We start from the raw sequence: 11,014 nt of genomic DNA, 5'->3' as shown, positions 1-11,014 counted from the left end.
GCAGCAGCCGCCTCTCGCGCAGGGTTGCCCACGCGCCCGAGCCTGCACCTCCGGGGCGGAGGAGCCGCCCAGGGCCCCTAGGAAGCCGGCACCCTGCGCGGGGGGCAGCCCTGTGGAGAGATGCCCCGGGCGAGCCTCCTCGGCCTCCTGCTGCTGCTGCTCCGCTGCCAGGTAAGGCCGGGCCCTCCCGGCCCCCTGCCCTGCTCCCAGCCCACTCCCTGCTCCCGAGCGCCTGGCGCGGGGCAGAGCTGCCCCTGCCCGCTGCAGCCCCTCGCCGCGCCACGCTGCCCGGTGGCTGCTCTCCTGCAGCCCTATGGCACAGTGCAAAACAGCACAGTGCAGCACTGCACCGTGTGTCATGGTGCTGCATGGCATGGCACGATGCTGCACRGCATGGCGTGGTGCAGCGTGGCACAGCTCGGCATGGTGCAGCGTAGCATGGCGTGGCGCAGCACTGCAGGGTGCAGCATGGCATGTCACAGCACGGCACGGCACAGTGCATCATGGCATGGCTGGCCCCGAGTCTGCCCCAGGCTGGTGCCCCGTCCCCATGGCAGCCAGGTGTGGGGTGACTCTCCACGGTGCCCCCAGGGCCCCTCTGCCCAGATCACGGATTCCCTCTTTGAGAGCTGGAAAGCCTACAGCGAGGAGTGCCACCGCAACATGAGCCGGCTGCCGGCACCCACCGGTGAGCACAGCCCCGCGTGGCGGGCACGCCGGGCAGGGCCGGGACGGCGGGGGGGGGGGATGCAGAGCCCCGTCCCACCACTGCCCTTGGCTGCRCCCTGCAGAGCTCGTCTGTAACCGGACATTCGACAAATTTTCCTGCTGGCCAGACACGCTGCCCAACACCACCGTCAACGTCTCCTGCCCCTGGTTCCTGCCCTGGTACCGCAAAGGTAACGGCAGGCTGGGTCGGACGCAGGGGTCCGTGCCTGCATGTGCCCCGGGGAGTGTGCATGCACATGTGTGTGTGTGTGTGGCAGTGCACATACCTGGATGCACAAGCATGTGCATGGGAGGATGCACGTGTGTGCATGGGGTACACGTGTGTGCATGCACAAGCCTGTGCATGGGGTACACGTGTGCACACGCACAGTGTGTGTGTGTGGGGGGGGTACACACGTGCGCGTGCAGAGGCGTGGGCAGGTGCACGTGCTGCTCGGGCACTCGTCCCCACGGCCGGGCAGTGACGGGCCGGCGCTGGCACCTCCCCACTCCGCTCGCAGTGAAGCACCGGCACGTGTTCAAGACCTGCGGGCCGGACGGGCAGTGGGTGACGGGCCCCGGCGGGCAGTCCCTGCGCGATGCCACCCAGTGCCAGATCGACGCCGAGGACCTGGCGGCGCAGGTGGGCCGGCGAGCCCGCGAGCGCGGGGCGGCAGGGCGGTGCAATGGCGCCGGGTGGCCCCTCGGGCCGGGTCCGGACCGGCTCCCGGCCCCTCACGCGCCCACTCGCTTCAGGAGAGATTCGCCCTGACGTACGGCAGCTTCAAGGTCATGTACACAGTGGGCTACTCGGTGTCGCTGGGCGCGCTGCTCCTCGCCCTGGCCCTGCTCCTGGGATTCAGGTGCGGGATGGGGCAGGTTGGATGGGATGGGGCGGGCAGGGCAGTGTGGGATAGACTAGGACGGCTGGGACATATAGGATGGGACAGAGTGGGTGGGATGGGGCTGGATGGGACAAGGTGGATGGGGTGGCCAGGATGGGGCAGACAAGACGGGCTGGGACAGAGTGGATGGGATGGGGCAGGTGGGACGGGATGGGCTGGCTGGGGCAGATGGGGTGGGACAGGGTGGGCGGGACGGACTGGGCCACTGGTGCCGGGCAGCCAGYGCTCAGGGTGCTCCCTCTCCGCAGCAAGCTGCATTGCATGAGGAACTACATCCACATGAACCTCTTCGCCTCCTTCATCCTCAAGGGTGTCTCTGTGCTGGTCATTGACGCCCTGCTCAAGACCCACTACAGCGACAAGATTGATGACTACAACGTGGGCGTGTGGCTGAGCGACGAGGTGAGCCAGGGCTGGCGCCAGGCTGGGGCCAGGCGCTGCGAGAGCCTGACCCTGCCCCACCACAGGCCGCCGCCGGCTGCCGGGCTGCCACCGTCTTCATGCAGTATGGCATCGTGGCCAACTACTGCTGGCTGCTAGTGGAGGGCATCTACCTGCACAACCTCCTGGTGGTGGCCGTCTTCTCCGAGCGCAGCTACTTCACCCTCTACCTGTGCATCGGCTGGGGTGAGTGCCGCCGCAGCCCCCGGCACCCAAGTGGGGCCGCCAGTGCCTTACCGCCCTCGCTGCCTTCCCCAGGTGCCCCCATGCTCTTCCTCATCCCCTGGGTCGTCGTCAAGTTCCTCTTTGAAAACATTCAGTGAGTACCGGGYGGTGGGGGGCAGTGCACGGTGCAGGAGTGCCAGCCTGGCTGGGCACAGCCCCTGTGCGTGCCAGGGCTCAGAGAGCCCAGCCCTGGTGGCCCCAGCCCCTCTGCCCCTGCAGGTGCTGGAGCACCAACAACAACATGGGCTTCTGGTGGATCCTCCGCTTCCCCGTGTTCCTGGCTATCTTGGTGAGTCCTGCTGCCCCACAGGGATGGGGCCAGCTCGCCRGCATCCCGCCTCCCAGCATCCCTCACCACCTCGCTCCTTTCCAGATCAACTTCTTCATCTTCATCCGCATCATCCAGATCCTCGTCTCCAAGCTCCGGGCACACCAGATGCGCTACACTGACTACAAGTTCCGGTGCGTGGCTGTGCATGGGTGTGCATAGTGTGTGCATGAATGTGCAGGTGCGTGCGGTGGCACGTAATGCAAGGGTGTGCACAGTGCATGCATGTGCACGGGGGTGCGCGCACAGCCGCCGGCGCTGATGGCCCCTCTCCCGGGCAGGCTGGCCAAGTCCACGCTGACGCTGATCCCGCTGCTGGGCATCCACGAGGTGGTGTTCGCCTTCGTCACGGACGAGCACGCCCAGGGCACCCTGCGCTACGTCAAGCTCTTCTTCGACCTCTTCCTCAGCTCCTTCCAGGTGAGGGGGCCCCACGCCCGAGCCAGCTCCCGCGGCAGCTGGGCCGGAGCTGTGCCGGGCCGGCCGCGCGCCCTCACGCCGCTGCTCTCTGCAGGGGATGCTGGTGGCCGTTCTCTACTGCTTCGTCAACAAGGAGGTGAGTGTGGGGCTGGCACGGGGCCGCGGCGCGGGGCTCGCCACCGGCTCACCGCCGCTGGGCGCAGGTGCAGGCCGAGCTGCTGAAGCGGTGGCAGCGCTGGAAGCTGGGCAAGGACCTGGCGGAGGAGCACAAGCACACCTGCAGCCACGCGCCCAGCGCCCGCAACGGCGCCGGCGGCGAGGAGCACAAGCTGGTGAGCGGCTGCGGCAACGGGCTGGGGCGCAGCCCGGCTGCCGCGCGCCCCGGCGCCCACTACCTCGAGCGCCCCGGCCGCGGTGCCGCCGCCGAGCGCCTGGCCCTGGGCGGCCGGCACCACTGCTACGAGTTCCCCGAGACCACGGCCGAGAGCAACTTCTGAGCCAGACCCGGCGGGCTTCCTCCTCCTCCTCCTCCTCCTCCTCCGTTCCGGGCGGGGGGAGGGGGGGCTGCGTGCTGCACAGTGCGGGCGTGCAGGGGACGATGGCCATGCCTGGGACAACAGCCAACGGCCATGCACGGGGCGACGGCCGCACACGACGTGGCCGTGCGCAGGACAATGGACGTGCAGGAGAATGGCCGCGCACGGGACAATGGCCACGCACAGGACAATGGATGTGTACGGGACAATGGCCGCACAAGGGACAATGGATGTRCACGGGACAATGGCCGCACACGGGACAATGGATGTGCATGACAGTGCCCACGCGTGGGACGACGGACGTGCCTGGGACAATAGACGTGCACAGGATGCCAGAGATGTGGGACGATGGATGTGCCCGGGACGATGGACTTGCGCGGTGGGGTGGCAGGGGTGAGGCACGCCTGGGGAGGGGCTGGGGCTGTGGGGCGGGGCCGGGGGGGCTGGCTGGGGGTCCATGCTGTGGGGCCAGGTGCAGGCTGGGCCACGGGGGGGACGGGCTGGGAGCCAGCGGTGCCTGACCCCACACCCCAGCAGCAGCTTTGGTGACCACGTGGGTGCTGCTGGGACCAGCCACAGCCCTGCCCCGCTCCAGGCGCCCGGCCCGTGGCAGCCCCCCGGCAGCCCCCGAGCTGCAGCACCTGGCAGCAGTGAGCACTGCAAGGCCGGGGCTGCGGGGGGGGGGAAGGGGAGCAACGGGCACCCCGGGGCCACTGATGTCCCTGCACCGGGGCTGCACAGGGGCACGGGGCAGGGGGGACGGCGGGGAGCATGGCCACCCCCCCCGTCTCCACCTGGGCTGGGGACACTGTGGGGTCATGGGGATGCTGGTGTCTGCTGGGGGTGGGGACGCTCCAGTCGCCCGGCCCGTGGCAGCCCCCCGGCAGCCCCCGAGCTGCAGCACCTGGCAGCAGTGAGCACTGCAAGGCCGGGGCTGCGGGGGGGGGGAAGGGGAGCAACGGGCACCCCGGGGCCACTGATGTCCCTGCACCGGGGCTGCACAGGGGCACGGGGCAGGGGGGACAGCGGGGAGCATGGCCACCCCCCCCGTCTCCACCTGGGCTGGGGACACTGTGGGGTCATGGGGATGCTGGTGTCTGCTGGGGGTGGGGACACTGCAGTGGGGCACTGTGGAGGACACAGGGACACTGGGGGAGGGACAAGGCTGCCTCCAGTCCACACTAGGGTTGGGGACACTGYGAGGGACATGGGGACGCTGCGGGGGGACATGGCCACCGGTGTCCCCGCTGGGGTTGGGGACGCTGCAGGGGACACGTGGCCACGGGGATGCGCAGCCCCACTCGTGGCTGTGCCCCGGCGGCGCGGGAGCGAGCCTGGCTGTGGCACAGCACCAGCACCGGGGCCAGGCGGGTCCCAGCGGTGCCACCGCACGGCCCAGACGCGGCACCCGCAGCCCCACACGTGTGCGTGCACGCACAGACATAGCCACACRGACACATGGGTGCGTGCACACATGAGTGCACGCACACACGGGTACATGCACACACATGCATGCACACTCACACAGCACACGTGTGCATACACACACACGCGTATACGCACACACACGTAAGCATACGTGCACACATTCATGTATGCATGTACGTGTGCATACACACGCACACAGATGGACATGGATGTGGACACACGGAAATACGTTTTTACAGTGTGTGTGCGCGCGTGCACGTGTATAATGTATACACACGAGCGTGTATAATGTATATACATGCAAACACTTTATGCACACACATATATTTATATTTATAAATATTTATATATATTTAAACATACCTCACAATGGCCACCAGGACAGGACCTCCAGACAGACACAGATCTGGTTTGGCCCCATGGCGCAGCCCACCCCCAGCACAGCCCCACGCTGCTGGCTGCCAGGTGCAGCCCCTCTGCTGTCGTGCCCTGAGTTGATGCTGGAGCACCGAGCATGTCCCACCCTGGCGTGGGGCTTTGATCCTGGTGGCACCGGAGCTGGGATGCTGGTGGCACCAGAGCCAGGACGCTGGTGGCACCTGAGCCGGGCCAGTGGCMGCCGTGGCTGCAGCCAGCGCAGCGGGGCCAGGCCCCAGCTGCCTGCGCTCCCTGACCACGAAGGGACAGACCAAGCCCTGCCGCCCTAGCCGCAGAACAAAGGGACTGTGATTAGTCCTGCATCGCCCACAGGTTCCCTTGGCAACCAAAACTGGACGGGGACATCTCGTGCCAGGCTGCGAAGGCCCGGAAAGCAGCCCGGCCAACACGAGCAGCTCCGGGTCYGTGCTGCTGCTGCCGGCACCGGTGCATGGGTGCCCCAGCCCCAGACCCGCCACTGCTCCTGGGCCTGGCGAGCTGCTGTGGCCCACGGACTGGCTTGGCGACAAACCGCCCTTTGGTGATTGCTTCAAACAATTTTTTTGGGGGGGACTGTAGCAAAGAACAAAACAATTAATTATAGAACTGGAAACAACGTTAGAAAATGAGGGTGAAATAATAACCCACCTATAGCTGGTCAAGCCCTGCTTCCTCCTTGGGGACGAGGCCCGGTGGCTCCTGCAGGTCCCCGCAGAGGCGGCCATCTCGCCCCTGCCATCTTGCAGTAACGCTCCTGCTTTATCAAGCTGATCGTACACTGCAAATTGGTCTCCTAAGTAGATTCTGTCTGTTACTGTTCTCTCTTTCCACTACTTAATTCAATGATACAACACATACCTCTCTTCCTCCTCTGATTTAATCTAATGATAAAAACCATATCCCAGTCAGAGTGAAAATAAACCATTGCTAAGTTTGTTTTCTATAAATAAACAGTCTGATTTCAATGGCCTCCAGCTTCACCCCCTTCCACAGGGGCTTCCCACCCCACTGCTCCACCAGATGGATTTCACACTTCTTTTCTGCTTTTTCACTGCATTGACCCCTGCGGTCTGTTATCAGTCTTTATAAAAATCATGAATTTATAAAATGAGTTGTGTATGCTCTTTCATTAGGACTTGAGTTGCTGGATTGCCTCCAGCTTTGCAGCACCCAAACACCACAAAAACAAGACAAAGGCGAGAGTCAGGCGCAGGTGACCTGTAGGTGCTCCCCTCCCCGCAGCTCAGGGACCATCACAGCCTCCAGCACAGCCCTGAGATGAAGGGCGGCTGACACCGCTGCAGCTTCCCACAGCACACGTAGCTCTGTGTGCATGCACACGTGTGCACGTGTGTGTGCATGTGTGCTGCCACCCTGCCCCTCCGCAAAGGCCCCAGGCCCAGTGCCCCAGAGGCAGCACCGGCTCCATGCACTGCCAGATGAACCTCAGTGCCACCTTCCAGCTCCACGGCACAGAGGCCAGCAAGGGCCAGCTAGGGCCCCGGGGTGCCCTCGGGGCCAGGGAACACACCGGGCATGAGCAGGGTCTGGCTCCCGCCGGCCCCGGGAAGGATGAGCACAGCCAGACCTGCCGYCAGGCAGGAGCGCCGAGTGCAGGGGCAGCAGCGGGCTGGCTGCGGCCGAGGTGCTTGGCCACTTGGGTTTCTGCAGTCAGACCCACACACCAGCCACCAGCACACAGAAACACTGTACCTAGCGGATGCCGGATGCCTGCCTTGGSCTCAGACTCTCAAATCTATGCCCGCAGAATGGGGAAAAAATGCAGCTGCAGCCTATCTGCATGCTATAGCAAGGAAGCAGGGGCAGCAAAGCCCTAACGGTATCAGCCCAACCGCCTCCTCAGAGCAGGACACTGGCACCTGCCCTGTAAGGCAGAGCCTTCCTCTAGAGCTGGCAGGCCGAGGAGAGCCCTCTCCCATCTGCTGCAGACACAGGGACCTAGGACACAGAGCTCTGCACATGTCTCAGGCTTCCAGCGTGAGAACAGCCTCGCTTGAGCGCTGCACTCCCAGGACAGACCATATAGAGTGAATCCCCTGGCACTACTGTGCAAGCACCTGGAAAAGCCTGACAGCACTGCTGTTAGCGAGCCATCCTGAGATGCTGCAAGAAATGCCCCATCTCGCAGAAAGTCAAAAAAGTTAGGCCATAATAGCTAACACTGTTATTCTTTTCCTTTTGTTCCCCAAGGAGGGCACTCCCTGGAGCACCCGTGGCGGAGTGCGTGCTGCGACATTAGGGGTATCAAAGTGGACTCAGGCCCCTTCCGATGGAGTCAACAACTGGGACTGAATTGAGACAAGCTGAGGCAACATGCTCCTGTGATGGGAAGCACAACAGGGGCAGTGCATGCCCCAGCGTGTTACCCTAGCCAGAATATTTTGGTGGTAAGAGATAAACAGGGTCATGGCAAAGTGTAAATAGATGCACTTGAGAAATTCTGCCAATGCTAAGTATAGGTTAAATGCCATTAAAGCAGTGGAGGGAAGAGGATAGGAGTATATTAATAGTCTCAACATTTAAATCTTTGGTCCAGAGACAGCTCCTAGGATGCTGGCTTGCAGGAGGGCTGCCAGAGGCCAAGGGCATTGTGCTACTAGCACTCAGTGCCAGGCAGTGGATGCCTGGAATGAAACTAAGAGTTCAGAGCAAATAAAAGGACAAGATCTCTTCTGGGAAAAAAAAAAAAAAAAAGAGAGGGGGGCTTTCTTTAAATGAAACGCCTGTTTTCTTTTTTGTCTTGGATTAGTGAGCTGAAGGCCTGGTAACACGGATATTGAGAGAGAGAGAGAGAGAGGGAGAGAGAGAGAGAGGTGGCCTTTGCTCTCTGCATTACTTCTTGGGATTTGGTCAGGCCTGAGAAGGTACCCACAAAGTCCTGACATAAGTCTAAAACTAGGACTTAAGTCTAAAATAGAAAGTAGAGGATTTAAACAACAAAACAGGAAAATCTGAAACTCTAAAAAAGGGAAGAACAAGGGCACTGACTCAAACAGGCTATAGGCCAGCCCTGAGAGGCCAGCATGCACATACAAGTGCAAGGCACAGACAGTGCAGGAACTAAGGAAAGGTCTGGCAGCACCCTGCCCTCCGGRCTGGGCCCAGCGCCTGCAGTGGCAACATGGACGGGATAACTTTCTAGCTGGGCCTTCACAGACCCAGATGGAGGCATCAGCACAGCCACAGAGTCAAGAGTGAGCCAAGCAGTTCCCTGGACGTTGCTCCTTCAACTGGATACAACCTCAGCAAGCAAAGAGCAGACAAATCAGCCCCATGTCCCACAGAGGCAACCACAGAGCAGGTGTTGTGGCAGGTAACCTAGGTGCAGGCAGATTCACAGAGGCAAGCTCAAAAGGACACCAGCTTTTATTTACAACACTCCTCAAGTGACAGACAACAGAAAAAAAAAGGAACAGTAATAGCTCAATGACTCAACGAAGAAAAGGTAACAGCAACCACAACTTCCCCCTTCACCATGCACACATCACAAGCCACTCCTTTGTGCTGGGCAAGGCCCTGGCAGCCCCCTCACTCCCGGTGAGCTCTAGGAGCACATGCAGGCAGGCAGACAGCTGCTCCTCTAGCTCCCCCCCCCATGGTCTTCTGAGACCACAAAGCTGCTCCACGGCTTGTTCCATTCACAAGAGTATGAGGATGGTACTGTCACCCTCCCTTGCTCACAGGTAACCATGCAGAAACCACCTGAGCTTTCCTCACAATGAGRGTCCCAAGAAAGCCAACCCCGAGATGAGTTAGACTGGATCGGCACAGCCTCCACACAGTGACATTTCTGCCAGCTGTGGAGGCCAGCTCTCTTTAAAGGGATCATCCTTTCCTGTCCTCCTCCCACTCTAAATGTTGTTCCTGGGAAGAGGGTATGTTTGGAAAATGGTGCTAGTACTGAAACAGCAGGACGTTGCTCAGACAAGGGTGCAAATAAGCATCTTCTCATAGAGCCAGCACTAACCAACCCATTGCTGCTATCTCTCATGGAGCTGCCAGAGCGCCCAGGCCAGCGGGGGAAGCAAAAAAACAGCCCAATGCTCCACCTCTGAGCATCTCTCAGATGCTTGGGGCTGGGGCCAGTGCTGACACCCCATCTCTCTCCATCTGCAGGGAGAGAGGAGCAGCTCTATCTCCAGCACCACAGGGATCTGGCCCAATCTAAGCACAAGGAAAATCTGGCCTCTGATATGGACCCAAGAGCTTTGGCAGCACTGACTAGTCCCAAGCATTAGCAGCCCAGGTACCACCTGAGTCCTCCCACAAGAAAGCATGGAACAGGCACAGTGTTACCTGCCCATCAGTCACTTGCAAAAAGGGTTGCTGTACTACCTGGTGTTGGACTGGGGCTGCCTGTCTGTCTCAAGGCACAAAGAAGGAACTCACTCTCCTTCCTTCTCACCTCGGCCTACTCCAGCTACTGTGGATCCTTGGTACACAGAAGGAAGCAGAAAACTAGTGCTGTCTCTACTGACAGACACAGCTGTTCTGCTTTGCCCTGCCATGTACCAGGCTCCAGCAAGCCTAAGGACTTGACTCACCAGGGACAGAGATGAAAGGAGAGCAAGTGATTTGTGAGCCTGGCATGAAGTAGGAAAGGACAGCTTGAGGCCAGAGAAAGCTATGGGTGAGGGACAGGAATCCATTACAACAGGCTCTGGGCATCCTCACTGAGCCTCTATGCATGTTTGAATTCAGGCAGCTTCAGAGCCAGCCCCAAAGCTGACCAGCTCTCCCAAGGGCAGAGTACAGACCAGAGGAGAAAAAATCAACACAAAAAAATCTCAAATTAAATCTGCTTGAGGACCTTAGGAGACCAGCCAAATCCGCAGGGACAACCTGCCTTAGGACTTCTTGGCATCCTGTGTGTTCCTCCTCTTCAGATCCCCCAAGTCGACAGGTTTAAATGCTGCAGGGAAGGCAAGGAGATGCTCTGGCGACAGAGGCCTGCACAGCGGGGCCCCCCTGCCGCCCCGGCCCCGGGGGAGCTCCCCGCTGCCCCCTTCCAGCCAGGGAGGGCGGGAAGAAGCCGGGGAGCGCCCCCCCAGGCGCACGCACCTTTGAGGCTGGGGTTCGGCATCTTCTCCACGTACTCCTCGACCAGGCCGCGCTCGGAGCCCATCTGGCTGCGCAGGTCGCGCTCCACGCACTGCCAGGCTGGGGGACACGGGTGAGGGGGGCGGCTCGGCCCAGGGCGCCACGCGGGCCGCGGCGCAGGCCCAAAGCGCCCCGGAGGCCGCCCGCCGGCCGCGGCCCAGCCCCGCCGCCTCCCCCGCTCACCCTCGTAGATGAAGCGCACGTTCTCCTCGTGGGCCGGCGTGAAGATCTCGCTGCCGGTGCCGGGGGAGCGCGGGCCGCCGCTCCGCTTGCCGTTGTAGACCACGCGGGACACGGGGGAGCTGCAAGCGAAGCGCAGGGCTGAGCCGGGGGCTCCCCGAGGGGGCGCGGGGGCCCCGCGCTGCGCTCACCTGGCCATGATGGCGTCGTCCGTGAGGCGGCGGCGCGGCGCGGCTGCAAGGGAGAAGAGAGAGCGGCGAGGCCGGGGCTAGGCCGCGCGCCGCCCCCCGCCCGTCGCCATGGCA

General features: G+C 62.1%; 2 protein-coding genes across 2 annotated transcripts; one reads left to right on the top strand and one right to left on the bottom strand.

The window, feature by feature from the left end:
* The first annotated feature begins 120 nt into the window (after positions 1 to 120).
* GCGR (glucagon receptor) lies at positions 121 to 3,751 on the top strand. Its single transcript, XM_085314409.1, has 13 exons — positions 121 to 171; positions 592 to 688; positions 792 to 899; positions 1,230 to 1,351; positions 1,465 to 1,571; positions 1,862 to 2,015; positions 2,081 to 2,240; positions 2,313 to 2,373; positions 2,499 to 2,568; positions 2,653 to 2,741; positions 2,889 to 3,027; positions 3,122 to 3,163; positions 3,231 to 3,751. The coding sequence occupies exons 1-13, from the start codon at positions 121 to 123 to the stop codon at positions 3,522 to 3,524; spliced, it is 1,494 nt and encodes a 497-aa protein (XP_085170535.1). The 3' UTR covers positions 3,525 to 3,751.
* A 5,026-nt stretch (positions 3,752 to 8,777) lies between these two features.
* Positions 8,778 to 11,008, bottom strand: MCRIP1 (MAPK regulated corepressor interacting protein 1). Its single transcript, XM_085314408.1, has 4 exons — positions 10,901 to 11,008; positions 10,713 to 10,831; positions 10,491 to 10,589; positions 8,778 to 10,341 (listed from the first exon to the last, which is right to left on the bottom strand). Exons 1-4 carry the CDS (start codon positions 10,906 to 10,908, stop codon positions 10,277 to 10,279), a joined length of 291 nt encoding a protein of 96 aa, XP_085170534.1. The 5' UTR covers positions 10,909 to 11,008; the 3' UTR covers positions 8,778 to 10,276.
* Between the last annotated feature and the right edge of the window lie 6 nt (positions 11,009 to 11,014).

This window comes from Rhea americana, unplaced genomic scaffold (assembly GCF_003343005.1).
Source record: "Rhea americana isolate MKP2758 unplaced genomic scaffold, rheAme1 scaffold_402, whole genome shotgun sequence".
Taxonomy (NCBI): Eukaryota; Metazoa; Chordata; class Aves; order Rheiformes; family Rheidae; genus Rhea; species Rhea americana.
Note: the sequence above shows the minus strand (reverse complement) of the source record. Positions and strands in the feature narration are given on the sequence as shown.